Source organism: Myodes glareolus, chromosome 19 (genome assembly GCF_982192425.1).
Source record: "Myodes glareolus chromosome 19, mMyoGla1.1, whole genome shotgun sequence".
Classification (NCBI taxonomy): domain Eukaryota; kingdom Metazoa; phylum Chordata; class Mammalia; order Rodentia; family Cricetidae; genus Myodes; species Myodes glareolus.
In genome coordinates, this window is record NC_142044.1 from 34,084,363 (window position 1) to 34,103,347 (window position 18,985).

An 18,985-nucleotide genomic window follows, 5' to 3' on the forward strand; every position below is an offset into this window, starting at 1 on the left:
ACATTTCTGAGAAGCACATTTGCCAAGCCCTCTGAATAAAAGCAAGGGATCTCTGATACTCTTTTAAAGAATGATGGTGGAGAGCCCCAGAGCCCCCAGCCTGAGGCGGCAGATTATGGACCCCGGGCATGCAGATGCTCCTGAAGGTTACATCAATAACTGGGGAGAAGGAAACTATTTCCTGGCTGCTGGGCACCTGACTTGTGTATGTTCCAGGATGAGTCATTTTAAACTTCAAAAACCAGAGAAACCTCAGTCTCATGATGAAGGACCACCCTTTGTACTTTTAATGTGACACATTTGGTTTTGTTTTCTCAACAATGATTTCTCTGGGATGGGACAAGGACACCAGGCTCTGCAGCAATCCATGAACCAAGGATGGTCAGGCTTCTGAGAAATAGCCATGAGCTACTATATACAATAAAACCCCAAATTAACAAGATTTAAACAAATGACAAAAATCTCTCAACCGACACCTTACCAAAGAAAACGTACACATAAAAAGTAAAAATGGACAAAGATGCTTGCTTCTCTCTGTCATCAGGAACTGCTAAGTTGATGTGGGATTCCCTCTGTATGCTGTAAATATGTTTTATTACCATTGGTTAATAAAGAAGCTGCTTTGGGCTTATAGCAGAGCAGAATAAAGTCAGGTGGGAAATCAGAACAGACATATATAAAGTAAGCACAGTCAAAGAGATGCCATGTAGCTCCAAAGGGGACAGACACCAGAGAACCTTACCAGTAAACCTTGAGTCTCGTGGCAATACATGCACTAATAGAAACGGGTTAATGTAAGATGTAAGTTAGTTAATAAGAAGCTTAAGCTATTGGCCAAGCAGTGTTGTAATTAATATAGTTTCTGTGAGATTATTTGGGTCAGAGAGGATGGGAAACAAGGGAGCAGTCTCCATTTACAAATGGCACACCAACGTGAGGCAACTATATCCACATAAAACCTGAGAGAGCTTTGGAGGAATTCTAGACCAAAAGATCAGAGTTAAGTGCACGCGCGCACACGCGCACACACACACACACACACTCATACACAGATGTGACTGATAAAGTACGCAGTAAAGAACCACCACAAGTAAGATAGGCAAGTGACCACTGGAAACCTTTATTTTGAAATTCACACAAGTGAAACCAGCATGAGGAACTTGAAGGGATCCAGGCCATGTCTAAGAAGCAAATTCAGACTCCAGAACTCTTCTTCAGCACCAGCTTGTCCACTGAGGGCCTAGACACAAGCCATGGACAACCCTCTGTGTGACTCCTTTTGGTTCCAGTAGCTTGAAGCACCAAGGAAGCCCACGCCCAGGGTAGTTCTGAACTCCAGGTATGCACCTTGAGTCCAGAGGTCAAGGCCTTCTTCCAGGCTGCAAACTCTTCCTCATTCTGCTTCTTGTTTCTCCTGGGAGACAAGGATTCCCAACTTATTTTTCCCTGGGCCATCTCTAGGCACAGCTGAGAAAAGAAGCTCATGGGTTCCGTCCCTTAGTTTCCTTTCCAGGAAAGAGGTAAATTCAGCAAGGGTGTGGTCAGGGCTGCATAGCACCGCGGGTTCCTCAGAATTGGCTGCCACACTTCAGTTGGTGTTGGCAGGGGAGCTGAGCCAGGAGACCACTTCCTGTCTACGAGGTAGCTCCCCCAGAAGCATTAACATTTGAAATAACAAACAATAAAAATATTAATAATCTAACTGACAGCATCTGTTGGTTTTAATAACTGTGAGGTCTCTGAGGAAAGGAAGATGGAATTGAGGGTAGGAAGGCAAGGAGGCAAGAGTAGGAGAGAGGGGAACAGGAAAAAAAAAGACAAAGAGAAGGTGAGGAGAGAAAAAAAGGATCTGAAATATTTCAAGGCTTCTGGCTTCCCACTGAGCTCTGAGTTCAAGTTTCAGAAATCCATAGTAGTGTTTTGATGTTTTAGAATCTTCTATGGGCCCTTCACATTACTTGGCCGGGCAGCAAGGCTGGCGAAGTACGCACACTGGGAGGGGTCACACTGGCCAGGAGGGCCAGGAGGGCCTGGAGGGCCAGGATGTCCAGCTGGTCCTGTCTCTCCTTGAGGACCAGGGCTTCCTGGGAGTCCATCTTTCGCATAGCCAGGTTCCCCAGGTTGACCTGATCCAGAAAGAAAAAGAAAAGAAGGCATTTCACATTCAGAAGCAGGTTCATATCCAGGAGCTAAAGATCTCTGTCATCTTTTGAAATGATTTGAAATAGGATTCAACTTGCACTCAGAGAGAATGGCCTCTGCCCGGTGCTCTAGACTGAGGAAGAGGATGGTGCATGTGAGCATCAGGCAGGGCACCGCCTTGGCAAGCAGCGGGGTATTCCCTTCCCTGTCTGAGCTAGGGAAGGAATCCAGACACCATGAAGGAGAATCAGAAATGGGTGAGTGCAGTCCATTGGGTGTAAACTTTCCACTCAAGTCAGAAGAGAAAGTAGGGCCCTGCGCTTGGGTATGCTACATTTTCCTTCGCTTCTTAGCACTCTGTCAAATTATTTTTTGTAAAGTAGACAAAAAGTGAACCTTTCCATTGTGAGTGTCTTTAGCATTCAGCAACTCTGCCGATGCTCTGGCAACCGCTATTTAATGCACAGCCCGGCTTCCCAGAAGTCCTTGTTGCGGCTGTGCTTGCCATGCCTCCCGCTGAGATGCACTGACAATGGCCCCTGACTTGACCTCACGCTGGGGTAACCTGCCAGGTATTCTATAAGCGTCCTCTTCCAGATGGTTCTCACTCTGCCTTTCTACAAGTTCTCCTATTTCAGGATAGCATTTCTATTATATTCTATTTGAAAGGCAGCAATATATAAACAATATTTATGCCAAATCAACTCTAATAAAAATAAGAACAGGTATCCAATTGTAGCAAATGTGGAAAACCATGGAAGAAAAAAAATCTAAAGTTAAGTTATAGTTGGTCAAATGTTCAAAGATGAACCAGAGTAAGTGTGACAGTGTTAAATTTAAACAGTAGAATCCTCAGGGCTGGCGGGGAGTGGTGGTGGTGGTGGTAGAACATGCATGAGGCCTCGGTTCAGTTTCTAGCACTGCCTCCCCAAACACATATTCACACATACATGCATACATAGATGCCTACATATACTTAAAAACATACAGACACATTCCCATGGCTGTTTGTGAGGTAGAATGTGACAACCTAGAGTTGAGGGTCTTCTACACTCACACCTCCTTTCCAGTGTGATAACCGCTGTCCTCAGAAGCTCTTCCAGTGTGGACATCAGGCAGTGTCAACTGGTTGCCATTTTTCCCAGTTTTTAGCTTTCAGAAGTGAAAGTCCCAAGACCTCACAACCCCTCACCTTCAGGAGAGCTTAGTTTGGTTGAACCTTTGGCTAAGGTTCCCTGGGTAGATTCTGAGAAAGACTAATTGGGAATGAATGAGTGTGGGGTCTTCAGAAGATGAATGTCACCTTGCCTGTGGAGTTCTTACCACTTAAGGAGAGTTAAAAATGTAGAAGGAAAGTCCTAAATAGAGATGTATCTCCAACATGCCTAGTCTCATTTAGCATATGCTAATCCCTCTCTCCCCTAGGACCATTTCTTGTGATATTTGGTCATTTATTACTTTTAATTGGAACATAATAATTTTGTATATTTCTGGGAAATGATTTGCTTTGTAGTGAATGTTTATTTTATGTATGTTCTGTTTTTCTTGCATTCATGTATGTGTACCATGTGCTTGCAGTCCTGGTGGATACCAGAAAAAAGCATTAAATCCCCTAGAACAAGTGTCACAGATATTGTGAGGTACCGTGTGAGTGCTGGAAATCAAACCCGAAATCAAATCTTCTGCAAGAGCAGACAGTGATCCTAATCTCTGAGCCAAATATTCAGCCCCATAATGTGATTTCTTTTCAGGACATGGGTACAACATGTAATGAACAAATATTTATCATATCTTTCTGTTGGAAACACTAATATCCTTTCTTCTGGTTATTATTAAACAGTAAATAAGTGACTGAGACTTTTGACTTAGGAGGTATTCCTCAAGGACTTGAGAAATATTTCAGTAAACAATGAGTGTTCTGTTTCTCCTTACAGTGGCCCAGCCCCTCCTCTTCCCACAAGAAGGAGTACTGCCCTGTGCTCTGCCTCTATAGTTGATGTCCACCCAGTCTGAGATACTGAACTTTTATACCTGGTATTCCAGGGGGACCCATTTCTCCTCGGAGGCCAACTCCAGGTGTGCCAGGGTCACCTTTGACTCCTCTTTCACCTGATGGGAAGAAAACACACCTTGAGTGCTACAGACTAATGAGAGCAGAGATTGGAAATCCCAACCCACAGAACACAGATGCAGCCCAAGATCACTGAAACATACATTATCCTGTTCACACACACTCCTGTAAAATACCCCAGCTCTCATGTACGTGTGCACGCATACACACACACACACACACACACACGCAAGAATATTTTTTTCAGACTCAAAACATGTATATGTAAATCCTGAAAGAAATAGATTATTTCTCCTGAACACACTTCTGATGTACTTTTTTCTGCATACACATTCATTCAAACACCTGCATCCATCCAGATACATACATATTTACACATTCATACACACACAGAAGTAAATACAAAGCACATATTCACTAAGCCACAGGCAATCAAATTCACACACTCACAACTCATGCACACACATATAGCCACACACATATAGCCTGGATGTCTGCCCTCATTACCTGTGTCTTCACGCACACACATATCAGCCTAGATGTGTGCCCTTATTAGTGTCCTCACATATTAGCCTACACGTGTGCCCTCATTATCAGTGTCCTCACTCATACACATACACATATCAACCTACATATGTGCCCTTATTATCAGTGCCCTCAGTCACACATATGACAGTGTGCATATGTGCCCCCATTATTGGCGTCCTTGACAGTATACTCGAAGCTTCTCATCTGAACCTTCATGAAGAAGGAATTAGGCAGATAAATTAAAGAATTTATTATATACCACATGTGTGCCTAGTAAGGCACACATGAAGGGCAGAAGAGAGCACTGTGTACCCCAGAACTTCAGTTGTGAGCAGCCATGTTGGCATTGGGAACTGAACCCATGTCCTCTCCAAGAGCACCAAAAGTTCTTAACCACAAAGCCAACTGTCCAGCTCCTCATCTTCAGTTTTAACTGTTATCTATCAGGATTCTGCTACAAACAAGTGTAGTCTATAAATTATGCTTCCTACAGATATTTATTTTGTGTAATTTGCTTGATGAACTAATACCAATAGTCAAGAGCACAGAAATTTAACAAAAACACTAACTATTAAACAGAAGAAATATCACAGGGGATGGATGACTAAACAATCACAAAGATATGAGAAATCAAAAGAAAAGATGCTAGGATCATTCATTTCCTTAGCCTAAGGTCACTAAAAGGAACCCTTAAGTTCGCTCATCAGAGGGAGTGGATCCCAGGCTGGGAAGTTTGGAGTCTAGTTCTTCCTTTCTGTTCTTCATGTCTGCTCGCCTGCAAGAAAAGCATTCTGGCCTTCTTGCCATTGTAAATCTGGGACAGGCTCTTCTACTTGAAGGAGAGCTTCCTTTTGTGCAGAGCTCCAGGGTTCAGATAGGTTACCCAGCCAGAGAGTTAGACAGTCAGCACCCAGTTAAGATGTAGCGCAAAGTCATTTGGTTGGATTTTAAAGCTGATATTGAATATCCATTGCCTGGAGATTAAACGTCACATCACTCTGTCAGTTCCAAACTGGGTGAGGGGAGAAGAACGCATTTACATCACCCCTGTAACTTGAGCGAGGAAGATAGAGAGAACGCAAGAAAGTAGGAGAAAACAGCTTCAATCTTCCTGGCATAATTTCTCAAAACTGTCAAGTATGAAAATCTTCAATGTATGAAAAAATTACATGATGCCAAAATTCAGTGTTGCTGAACTGATGGGCATGAAAACAAGATTGAATAATGCAGGCTTTGCCGGATGTGCACCCCTCATTCAAGTCCCCGCTCAGCCTTCAATTTCTGAAATGCGCCCCACTCACCTTTGGGGCCCATTGGTCCGGAGGGTCCTTCCAGACCACCCTGGCCAGGTCGGCCTGGTTCACCTATGGGGCCTGCCCGGCCTGGGAGCCCATCTTTTCCTGGAGGTCCTGGGGGACCAGGTCTGCCTTGAGAGGATTTCATGTGTGCAGGAGGCATCTGGGCCAGGAGGTAGGCAAGTTTGGCTATGGACCAGGAAAACCAGAGACATTTGTGAAGAATGGATTGAGGATGAGGGACAGGGTGGCAGCTCACTACAAGCTGGAAATAAGGAACAAAACCAACTAGGAGTGCAGACAAGAGACAGCCCTTGCACACACACCTCTATGTGGACCACTGCAGCATCAGCAACAGTAGGGATAAAGAATAGCAGTATTAACGAGGCAGTAGCATTGGTCCTGGCAGTAGCAGCATTGTTGGAGCTTGTGATGATGGTAGCAGTAGTAACAGTTACCGTGACTGTCACTTGGGGAAACTGAGGCATGGGATGTTGAAGTGGCTTGTACAAAAAGCTATTTATTGACTTTAAACATTTGGATATCAGGTTTCTCTCTATCTACAACTGAAGTGATAAATGAGCTGTTAATTAGAGATGTTTACACATCTGTGATGCAAGCAACACAGAATCCATTTAAAACTCAGAGCTCCTACTGGGTGGACTCACTTTCCTGATGGACCAGGAACTCAGTAATTACCTAGCAACTACCAAAAACCACCTAAGTTTGTATAGTCAGAGAGAGCTGGATCCAAATGCCTGTCCAACGGATGGAGTGCCCAGGATAAGGACTAACAGTTTGGTTGTTTAAGACTAAGAAAGAGGTGGGATTTCTCACTGACTCATTGACTCTCTCTGCCACTGCATCTTCACAAGGCGCCAGGGCTCTGTGGAGTCAACCTAGTGACCATGGCCATTTGCCGAACTTTTCTGAGTCTTGATTTTCTTATCTCTAGTAGAATTCGCTGTGTCCTCCTCAAAGACTGTTTGGAAGGAGGAACTCGCCCCAGCAGATGTTCCCAGATCCATTTAAAACCAGGGGCTGGCCCTGCACTAGGGCAAAGGTCTTTCTATCACTAATGAGTCTAACATTCAAGAGGTAGAATGTGGAACCCTAACGGTCAGTCCTCAGACTTGTCCTGCCCTATGGGACTTACCTTCTCTCCAGTCTGTCTCCTGCCTTTCCCTGACCTCCCTCATGCACAGACCATCCATGTTCAGTTAGACTCCAGAAGGGCATGGGAGAGATACTTTCTGTCCATACACTCATATATAGGGCATTCTGAATAATTGAGACACACAATGACTGAGGCATGGCCCTGTGTATGGAAGAACCTTCTGGTGTGCTTGTCCATGGAAGCAGGGATTCCTTTTCTTTCATGCAATGGGGTTACTGTGAGAATCTTCTAAGCTGTTATCATAGGGGAAATGGGAACTAAATAGACCCTGGTAGGATAGTGCAGATACCGAGGTTGTGAATCCCAGCCTTATAGACCAATAGCTCAGGCTCCTTGCTCTTCATCACCCTCCCAAAAACCATGCTGTCTCACATGGCCATTGCTAAGCTGCCAGGGGTCACATGTTCAAGCCCTGAGAACCCTCCAGAGACAGGAACACCTGCACTGCTGTTACTGCTGCCCCATGTGACCATCCCACCCCATTCCCCACCTCAGAGTGATGTGAGGCAGAGTCACTGCCCTTTGTCAATGCCCTCTGTGCCTGAGGTAATTACAGAAGTCTTCTGAGGGACTGCAGCCAGCTTGTCTGTCTCCTGACTTATCTCTTCCCCTGGAGTGCAGGGAGGCCAACTGCAAGCCTTCCCACCATTGTGATTAACCAGACACATGGTTGAATCCACAGAAAGTGGAAGATGATCATCACAGAGAAGATGGTGACATCCGCTGTCACCATTCACTAGGTGTCATCTTCATTAGAGGTGAAAAGGCAGAAGTTGCAGACCCGACTTATTGAGGGAGGCTCTGGAGGATAAGGCCTCAGTTTAAATAAGGCGGGGCCTTCAAGGTACCACTCAAGCCCGCTGCTCCACATTAGCCTGTCCCGAGGGTGCTGTCCTGGCACTCAATGATGGAGGCAGGGATCCTACTCTCAATGATGCAATGGAGTCCAGCTACTTACCTTCTAGCTGCTTTCCAAGCTCTTCCTGAATCAGGCGCCGCAGGGTGTCAATGGATGGAGACTCGCCCTAGGATGGAGGTGTTTGGATGAAAATGGTCCCCATAGGCCCATAGGAAGTGAAACTATTAGTAGGTGTGGCCTTGGGGTCAGTGTGACCTTATTGGAGGAAATGTGTCACTGGGGAGGATGAGTGAGTTTTGAGAGCTCTGAAGCTCAAGCCAGGCCCAGTGGCTCACTTGCCCTTCCTGCTTCCTGATGATCCAGATGTGGAACTCTTATCTACCTCTCTAGCACTATATAAGCCTGTGGGCCACCATGCTTTCTGCCATGGTGAAAATGGATTAAATCTCTGAACGATAAATTACCCCCAATCAAATGTTTTCCTTCCTAAGAGTTGTCCTGGTAATGGCATCTCTTCTTCACAGCACTAGAACCCTAACACAGGAAGGAAGGAGAGTTATTTGTTTCCCCAGTAACTCTCATCAGAGACCCCCAGCGTAACCCCCAAAATCAAGAAGCCGGTGAGTAGCACAGATATGGGCAACCATACCCTCTGTCTAGCCCATTAGGAATCTGCAGCCCATTCCTTTCCTCTCTGCCATTCAGATCATGCCATTCCATCCGCATAGCAGTGTGCTCCCGAGACTCTCTGATCCATAATGTCTCTCCCTCAAGACCTTTATTTATTCTTCAGTTTATTTCCTCCTAGTACAAACCATTATGCCCATAAAGCCAGCCCCGCACTGGTTGTGGGCAAGATGGCTTGCCCAGCTCCAGAACATAGCTTATGCACTGCCTGCTATGCGAGCTTGTGTGTCAGTCTCCTGGTTGGTGTCTTGGCCATATACTCCCCAGGGCCAGATCTGTCATGTCCATACAGACCACATGCAAATGAGTGATCCATGGAAGCTGAGGAATTTATCTACAAGAAAGGCTGAATGCTCACAGTGTGGCAACAATTCTCAGAAGGGCCTAGGAAAGAATTCTCTATGCCCTATGAGGCTCACTTTCCTGTGTGAGTCATGTAGAGTAGTGCTATCCTAGAGATTTGGGGCCCTTGTGCTTCCATCAGTCCAATAAGTTGCATGGAATGTTTCTTTCCCTTGTTCTCTTACGCTTATCTGGTTAGGAACCTTTGTAACGGGCTCAGATATTCCGTTGCTCCCACAGCACAGGACACACAGAGCTCGGCAAGGCTTCATGGGGGTTTGGGTGCCAAATGAGTCCTTTTGATTTGCCCTGGTCTTGGCCAAGAGAAGCAGGCTCTAGGCAACAAGATTCTTAAGAGTCACCACAGGCAGAAGCAAGTGATGAAACCACAGAGTGTCACAGCTGGCAGGGACAGGGAGCAGCCATGTCTATGCTGAGGGAACATAAAGTTCTCTAGATGACTAAGCTTGATGCTGAGGAGAAGAAAAGGTCACAGGGACTAGACAATAAATCCCATCAAGAGTTCAGCTCTTCTTATCTAGTGGGCAGTCTGTGTCTGTGACCCAAAAGAGGAGGAAACAGAAATTCTGCCAATAGAATGACATATGTGGAAAGCAACCAGGCTCTCTGCTTATATTCAGTGCCCAGGGCGGCATAGAGAAGAAAGTCAAGGACCACAGCGAATAGATGGTGAACTAGCCACCATGGAGTTTGGACCACTGAGATCCCATCTTCTCCACTACCTCTTCTCGGGGTGCCAAGGAAGATGGGATTTACAGCCTAAGGAATGAAGCCTTGAGACTCATCAACCCCAGGGCAGAGGGCACAGCAGAGAAGAGAATCTGCTTCTGAGCACCTCCTGGGTTATGTGCATCACATCCCTTCATCCTAACAAATCTCAAGATCATTTTCTCAAAGGACAGGCTCAGAGAGAGGGAGCACTCTTCCCCTTTGCCATATAGCCAGACCCCAGAAGCCTGATCTCTACACGCCGTATGCCCTGAAGGTCACAGACACTGCTTCCCCACCATTCCCATGGAATCTGTGTCTGAAATTTCATTACCATCCTTACCCGCAGTCCTGGAAATCCTGGCTGACCAGGTGGCCCTGGGGGCCCAGGAGGGCCACTCTCTCCTGGTTGTCCTTGGGGACCCATCAGGCCAGTATGACCCTTGTGGCCTGGGATTCCAGGGTCTCCAGGCTGGCCCTTTCCTCCTGGTAATCCTTTGTCACCTTTGGTTCCAGGGTCTCCCTAAACAGGAGAGAAGAATACCATCAAGCAGGTATGTGCTGGAAACTGACCTGGACACACAAGGGGAATCCAAGGTACTGTCATCTTTCCGCTGGGGCCCTGGCAGGCGTGGAGGAGGGGGTTCTCAGTACTGAGTGAGCCATGGATGACTTCAAGTAAGAAGGGCCAAGAATTAGCACATCCATAGTCCCTATTGTACAAAACAGGGCAAGGGAGCCCAGAGATTGACTCCTACCTTACACAGTATGTGTGCAACTCAGTAGGAGAACGTTTCAAACCCACCCTCTCAAATAAGCCACAAACAGGGCAGTCGCCATGGGAGCAGGCAGGAGGACCAGTATTCTCATACTACAGAGCACACTATAGTTGTCAGCACTGGGGCGGCTCATGAGGGATGATATGGACAGGCCACCAGGTATCATTATTACATGAAAAATTCAAACTGTAGAGCAGTGTCCGCAGTGTGCAAAAGCTGGAGAAGAACAAAAATACCCACAAATTTTCCTCGTGGACATAAAACATAGTGGAAGCGTTCCCTAGGTATTTAATTGGAAGGATGACAGGGAGGGGACTGGGGAGATAACTCCATAGCTTGCCGCACAAGTATGAGAACCTGAATGTGGATCTCAAAAACCCGGTGTGACTGTTACATCTGGTGCCAGAGGCAGGCAGACCCCTGGGCTGACGAGACAGCCAACCTAGCAATTTGGTAATCTCTGGATTCAGTGAGAAACCTTATCTCAAATAATGGAGAGTGATTGAGGGAGACACCCAATGCCAAGCCCTGGCCAGAACATACACATGTACACATGAACCGATACAATCACCCCACACACCACATATGCAGATGACACAGGGACCATATGCCACGCACACACGCATGCACACAGAGGTATAACAAAGAAAAGGGGAGAAACACAGCCATCCTTTTACATGTTCTTTAAAAAAGGATGACTTTTCAATTATTTTAATGGCATAGGCCTGTCATTTTAACTACTCAGGAGGCCACGGTGGAAGGTTTGCAAGCTTAAGGTCAGTCAGGCTGCAGTGTGTTCAAAGCCTGCCTGGACAACTTAGTGAGAGTGTTAGGGCACAAACGACAAGTTTGGGAGATATAACTAAGTTATGAAGTACTTCCTTGGCACGCACAAGGCTCTACATTCAATCTGTACTACCACAACATGTGTGTATGTACACACACAGAGAGAGAGAGAGAGAGAGAAAGAGAGAGAGAGAGAGAAACACACAAAATAATTTCCTAGTCCTAGGCCAAACCCCAATTGTGCATCCCTGGATACGGCTGCTTAGCTATGGAAACTGAGGCCGAGCTGTCACTCCACTCCTGGAGTGGGTTTGGATTCTGTCAACAGGAGGGACAGTCTATTAGCTCAGCAGCCTCTCTTTGCCAGCCAACCCTCAGCTCCAACGGGTCCATGTAGGATTGGCAAGCTCACTCTGTAGTGCATTGCCTAGGCCCCCTTTCTCCACTCAGTGAATCAGATCCTGAAGTTCTGGGTCAGTGATTTGGGGCACAGCAATCTCAGGGCAGGCAGCCCAGTCTTTGCTCTTCTGTACTCTACTGTATCTGGCCAGCAAGCTTCAGTGGCTAGAGGTCTGAATACACAGTAGCCTTACTAAGGCCATCAGAGGACAATGGAGCCACAGCTACTGTGACATAGCACAGGAAGGGAGGGGCAGGAAAGAGAAGGAGGATCAAGGCAGAACCAAACATGTGGTGCTGCCACAGGCAAGGCAGGAGTCTCTGAGAAGTAACAGAGCATGTTCATTGTTCTAAAATGTCATTACTGTGTGCGCTAAAACAAGGGATGACAGAAACATGGCATGGAGAAGCTGTGATGTGTTGGGGCCGGGGGAATAAAAGTGAAGGCTCATGCATGTTTGGAGCACCCCCGCCTGTGTACCCAGGCTCCAGAATGAAAGACAGGCAGACAGGAAGGGGAGCTCTGGGGTGAGGTGGGAGGGATATCTGAGCTCCACTGTATTCATTCGTTCTTGTAAATTCTGTTCTTTAACCCAGACCCTGCATGGCTTTCATTTTTCAATAATAATAAAAATATCAGTGACATTTTACATTGTACTTTAGGTGAACCCAAGGGAGGAGCTCTAGTCTTCCAGGTCTGATACACTCCATGGGGTCTGATCTTGGATTCAGGTCTAGAACACCTTTTTCCTGAGTTACCTGGATGTCAGGAACCACCACACATGTGACACATCTTTTCTATCCCATAACCCTCCTGTTACAATCACTTCACAATTAAAAGATAAGGCCCCCTATTTTAAGCATTCCCAGGATGAAGGGCTGAGGAATCTAAGGGCTTGGTGGCAAGGTTCCATGGAACCACTTAACAGAGGACAGACAAGCTCCCCAGCTATTGATCACGTATGAAGATCTGTCTGTGGGCGCAATGCCCTGGCTCTGTCCCAGGACTCATGCCCAAACTCCCTGGCAATCACTCTCAAGACCCCAGAGGGACACTCTCAGGAGAAAATCATCTCAGTGGCAGGCAAGAGCAAGGTCCCAGTATTCATGATCGAACGGTCTCAGGACGGGGAAACTAAAGTCATCAGCAGGAGAGACACGAGGGGAAGGGACGAATGCCAGACACCACGTCCATGTCTCTCTTCCCAAACTGCAGGAAATGCCTGCCAGCTCGCCACCCATCCAACTTGTGAAGAAAGCTGTCATAAATTCTTTGCAGGACCACGGAAAACAAGCACGGGCGGGGATGGGGAAGCAGCTACCATCCATGTAGTACAACATCCTGACAGCTGACCAGACACAGGACTGCGGGAAAACCAGTCATGCAGAGCCCTGAACGGAGCGAGAGCCTGTGAGTGTGAGTGTGAGTGTGAGTGTAAGGATGCTCCCTGCCTCCTCCAGCACTTCTGCAGGAAAAAAATGACTCTCCCCTGTTGGGTTTTGGAGAAATGAAATGTAAAGAAAGGCTTTCAGTGTGTGGCGCCAAGGCGACTCATTATGGGAAAATCTGTTCCCTTGTCACCTCCAATGACAAATTTGGCTCCCAGCAAATTGGCACGTAGGGAGCCAGGCACATCCTGCATGCGCCTTCACACATGGTGAGCATGGAATCTGTCAGAGTCTCCCAACACTTGCCTTGCATTGATAATTACGGTCATGATTTTATTCCTCAAAATAAGAATCAAAAAGAAACAAGAAAGGAAACCAACTGTGACAGCCTGGGATAAAAGAACTGCGGCACTTACAGGGCTTGAGATGTTTCATGGAAGGCCACTGCAGGAGACCGCAGTGCAGTGGCGCTGCTTATTAACTGTCCTGAATAAATTCTGCCCTTGAGACTGTAGGGAGGTCACCTTGAGCATACTCAGACAGCTCCACACCCCCACTTACCCTCTCGCCTTTGGTTCCTGGCTCTCCAGGCTTCCCAGGAGCACCCTGCAATGAGATAACAGGAGACTAGTCACTTCACCACGGCCATCTGTGCCTCTGTCTTTGACTTTCTTGATTCTTTTATACAGTACTTGTTGGGGAAAGGGGGTGTTGGAGAAAAACCAGGTCTGTCTAGAAATGCAATCAAGCCACTCTGTCTTTGTTCCATTACTCCTGACCCTGTTCATTGTTGAGCTGGGACAACATGAGCCAATTGTGTGGCTTCTTTGATTTCTTCTTCCTTAGAGAAAAACTCAACTCCCCTTGGAACACCTTTGGGGACGTCCACAAACTGGCTTTTGGATGAGTTCACAACACCTCTGATGTTCTGATTCACTCCTCTACAGCCAAATATTGCAACCTTAGGTTCCCAAAGCAGAGAACCTGAGACTCTGCAGTCTCACAACCTCTGCCTGCCATCTTCCCCTGGGCCCTTCACCCCAAATGACCTCGCCTGGCCTTAGACTTCCTATTTAGGAATCTCTCTCTTCTCACCCGGTATATGAAACATCATTTCCCTCCCTCCTTCCTGCCTTCCCTCTCTGTATTTCTTCCTTCCTATTTTCTTCCCTTCCATCCTTCCTTCCCTTTTCTCTCTTCTCTGACCAACATCTATCCTCAGACGGAAATCACCTTCCTTCTAGCTGCCACCTGACTTCTTCCCAGATGTGGGAACACGGACATGCTTGGTTGCTTATCCTTAAGCGGTAATAGTTTGGCAATCAGGGTCTATACTTATTTATCAAATGGGGGCATCATATTCCTATCCCTGCACTTGTAGATATTCAAAATAAGCCAACCCCAAGGTTTACCACTGCAGCAATTAGTACGGCCTAGCCTGACATAGCTGGTAGACATCGTATACATTCAGAATGCATGCATGGTCTGAAGTGACGACTTAGGAGTTAAGGGCATGTACTGCCTGACCAACTCTGTCACCTAACTCCAGAAGTGCCTACTGCCCTACTTCCTGAAGTAATATTATAAGCTCCATGCCCAAAGAAGAATGGCATAGGGACATAGTCCTTTTTCTCAGGGTGCTCATAGCCTAGGTTGGAAGTAGATATGGGTATCCCAATTCTAATACTCGGTAGACAGGTTTTCTTTCTGTAATAGAATCACAAGACAGTCCCACAGTAATTCCAGGAGAGAAAAACAAAAACCATGACCCTGGATGCTGGGCAGCATGAAGCTGGAAGTTCAGAGAAAATCTAATAGGGATTATATGAGGAAAAAGGGTAGGAGTGAAAGCTAAGCCTCAGAGGTAGAGGGAGTAAGGGCCCTTGGATGTAGCCTACCCAAAACGAGGAGGTCACATCTGAAAGAGAATGTGGGTCAGGTTAGGTCAACAAGTGAGGAGCAGGTCTAATGAGCGACAAACTATGTCTGGGCTAAAAGCACAAGGTTCTCAGACTTTGAACATTTGATCCGGCCTCAAGGAAGGCAATCACTTAGAAGTGACATACAGTGACAAGGGTGTTCTCTCTCTTTCAAGGCAAGAGTGCTGGCTTTAATATACACATGAGCGATTTCCCTGGAAGTATTTTTTCTCTACTTCATTCATCTAGTCATTCGTCATTGACCACTCTTAGCATCTTCTCCGTGTTCGCTTCATGTGCTGGAACGAAACAGAGCAGATGACCAGCAGAACAGGTCAACAAACTCTTCTCTCCAGTGGCCCATAGAGGTCCACAGAAGAAGGAAAGGGGACAGGAGATGAAGGCATTTTGAAAGAAGAAAGGGCCCTGAAAACTAATTTAGTATTTCAGGAAGAGACCCGTGTGGGTGGAGCTACAGGAGGAAGAAAAATGGAGAAGGGGCCGGGCATCTTGGGAGTCATTTGCATGGCAAGCGGGAGAACACAGCTGCCATTTGGGCTGTAAAGTGGCATGAAATGTTGATGTCCCACAGATCTCCAGCTGTTGGAAAAGGTCATGGATGGACAAAGGAAGCCATTAGGGAGCCTACAGCAAGGGTCCTTGTCAAAAAGGACTCAGGACTGGGCAGGTTCCACTCATAAGTGATGGACAGAATTAAAAAGCATCACAAAGGCGAAGACGGAAGGCTTTGCTGACAACGCTCCCGAAGGAGGGTGGCTAAGGAGATATAGTCATCTTCCTGGTGCCCCTAGTGGTTGCCTAACGTGTAAGATTTTGTGAAGTCAAAATGTAAGCCCCCAGTATGAAAAGCACACTGAAGCTGGTAGAAGAGGTTGGATAAGTTCAGAACTCACTTCTCAGCCTTATCGCCCATCTGTGGTTCCCACAGGAAAGGGCTATCAAGTAGAACGGGCAGGATTGGGTAATACTTGCCTCTTTGCCTGGAGCGCCTATCTCTCCTGCTTCTCCCTGTTTAAACAAATAAAATAAAAGGAACATGGGGATCAGTGGGCTCAGCAGCATCAGACCACTAGATGTCAATCTTCATGACAGACATCTCACACACACGCTCCAGCGAAGACAGCAATCAGTCCACATAGCCTACCAGACAAGGGCATCCCACATGTGGCCTTCTGGCCAGTTTATGCAGAAGAAGGTAGAGAACAGCCCAGCATGGGAATAAACCTCTGCTTATGAGATCATTGTCAGTGGGGTCAACATGTCTCTACTACGCAGGTTTTTCAGAAGACAGTTTTACTAGTTGTCTAGTGTGAGGGCGGCCACTCATCATCAGGGGACAACGTGCTAAATAAGGCGGTGGATTCTAACTTCAAACTGATTCCTCTATTGATTGGCTTTCTGACCTTATACTGCCTCCTTGCCAATCTCTTAAGTTCATTGTGCCTCAGTTTTTTTCATCTATAAATTAAGAGGAGTCATTTTTATCTATGTCGTAGGTTACAATGATACTTATTTTCACTGAGATACGTTAAGTACAATGACTAACATATAATAGAGCTGGGTAGTTGAATCTGTTTTTTAAGAGTAAGGAGGAATTTTTACCAAACAAAGTACACACTTGTCTGCTGAGTGGCAGCCAACTTATGAACAAGGACTGGTAAAGGGAACAATTGAGTAAATGCATGGGACTAGAGAAACCATATACATATTGGGGCAGAAGTGGAAAATAGCAGGCAGGATACCATGAGAAAAGGATGATCCTACTGGCTCTGTGGTGGCATGAAAAGGGCGGAATCCCACTGGAGGGTGCACGTAGGACTAAAGGAGCATTTTCATCTTGAGGTGTCACATACGGCCATTCTCCAACCATCAGTGCAGGCCAGGGTCTGCAGAACACTCCAATGACTTCAGTGTGGCTAGGAATGGGTTCTCACCACCCTTTAATAGCTCCAATATACACTCCGAGGTGAAGTCAGGGGAGCCAGACTAAAGCTCCAGGTAGGTACAAATCTATACTGCGACCTTGAATCAATCACCTATATGTTCTGACCCTGTGACCCAAACTTGTCCAACTTTACAATCATTAAAATCATCCTTCAAGTTCCAGGGTCATCACTGCCAGCACCATCTATCACACACACCAACAAATGCCATCACGATCACCTGACTTATTGATCACTACAATGGGTTGGACATTACTGCAATCCCTTATGTGGATTCTCACATTTGATGAGTGATGCTGTCACACCGTTAGATTAAGGCAGTAGCCACATAATGAGATTTTATACCATTTTCCTAAGGTCTCATGAGGAAAGCACTGGGTTCCATGCAACTATCAATTATGAGCCTTCGACTGTCTACTAAATCATGAGGCACTCTGACCCCACACAACCTCATCACGACATAAAAAAAAAAAATGGCCCGTAAGACATGAGCTGACGACCTTCCCCTGTAATCAAATTGGTGAATACCCAACTATAACTCTAACCCTAACCCCATCATCATAGAGTCTTCATCCAGTAACGGATGGAACCAGATGCAGAGATCCACAACCAAGTGCCAGACCAAACTCTGGGAATCCAATTGAAGAGGGGAAGGAGGGAATATATGAGCAAGGGAGGTGAAGAAGGGGATGGAGAAATCTACAGAGACAGCTGAACCAAGCAAGTAGAAACTCGTGAACTCAGACCAACAGCTGGAGAGCCTCCGTGGTATTGAACTAAGCCCTCCATATGTGGGAGACAGTTGTGTAGTTTGGTCTATCTAAGGGGACCCTGACAGTAGGACCAGGATCTATCTATCCCTGTTGTATGAACTAGCTTGGTGAAGTCCACTGCCTACAGTGGGATGCCATGCTTAGCCTTAATGCAGCAGGGAAGGGCTTGGTCCTGCCTCTGACTCCTCCCATGGGAGCCCTTACCGGTTGGGAGGAGAGGATGGAGGTTGAGCTGGGAGGGAGGTAAGGGGGTGGAAAAAAGACTTGAGTGGCAGGGACAGTAGTGAAACTCAAGGTCACATCTAGAACCAGAAATCTCGGCACCATTAGGGTCTCTCCTTACCGGAGGCCCACGGGGACCCAGAAAACCTGGAAGTCCTGGGCTGCCATTTTCTCCTTTGTTTCCTTTCTGGCCCTGTGAAGGAAAAACAAGGGGTTAATTATTCAAGGTCAAGCAAAAGTCCATCAGATTCAGAAACTTGACGACATCCCAATCTGTGGAGTCCTGACACCCCTGTCCCTTCCTTGCATTGGAGAGAGGATGTGTCAGCAAGAGATATGGGATCTGTGAAACTTGATATCATCACAGAGGGCCAGGGAAGGAAGAGAGGATGAGGGAAAAAGACTCCAGAGGATAGCCTTTCCATTCACGCCGTGACATCTTATGGATGGATTCTTAGAAACAACACCAAGATCTAGATGTGGGCAGCCTCTTTGAAGTGGGAACTGCTTCCCGTGATGCTTCTAAGGCTTGAGGTGTGATAGTTGCGGCCTTTGCAGTCTAATGCTTTAACTTTTTCCCAAAGTGCCTATGAATGGGTCATCTTCTCTGGGGCTAGCTCCTCCCCTGGGTGGACCCACCCTCAGGATGCTCCCCTGTCATATCTACTCTGACTCAGTAGTTCTAACAGAGCCTACATTGAAGCTCCTGGTAAAAATGACTGGAACTGCCATAACAGACCCACAGTTGTAGTTGTCCCTGGACCAGCAGGGTGACTAAGTGCTGTGACTCAACATCCTGAGATTTTGTGGGTCTCTGGTCACCCAACTTCTACAGCCCTAGCAATTATCTGGAAAGCACTGGCTAGCACACTGTCCTGACCAATTTATAAATGACCTTTTATACTGCACAAGTAGCTCCTGAAT

At 46.6% G+C, this 18,985-nt stretch overlaps 1 protein-coding gene across 1 annotated transcript in view; it reads right to left on the minus strand.

Annotated features, from left to right (window-relative positions):
- Positions 1 to 1,091: 1,091 nt before the first annotated feature.
- The window catches only part of Col22a1 (collagen type XXII alpha 1 chain), a 245,719-nt gene continuing 227,825 nt past the window's right edge, over positions 1,092 to 18,985 (minus strand). The window contains exons 57-64 of the mRNA XM_087898834.1: positions 18,183 to 18,254; positions 16,096 to 16,131; positions 13,745 to 13,789; positions 10,174 to 10,353; positions 8,172 to 8,238; positions 6,043 to 6,225; positions 4,174 to 4,251; positions 1,092 to 2,126 (exon numbers count right to left, since the gene is read on the minus strand). Of these exons, the coding sequence (XP_087754960.1) occupies positions 1,939 to 2,126; positions 4,174 to 4,251; positions 6,043 to 6,225; positions 8,172 to 8,238; positions 10,174 to 10,353; positions 13,745 to 13,789; positions 16,096 to 16,131; positions 18,183 to 18,254 (849 nt within the window). The 3' untranslated portion in view covers positions 1,092 to 1,938. The remainder of the gene's footprint in view (positions 2,127 to 4,173; positions 4,252 to 6,042; positions 6,226 to 8,171; positions 8,239 to 10,173; positions 10,354 to 13,744; positions 13,790 to 16,095; positions 16,132 to 18,182; positions 18,255 to 18,985) is intronic.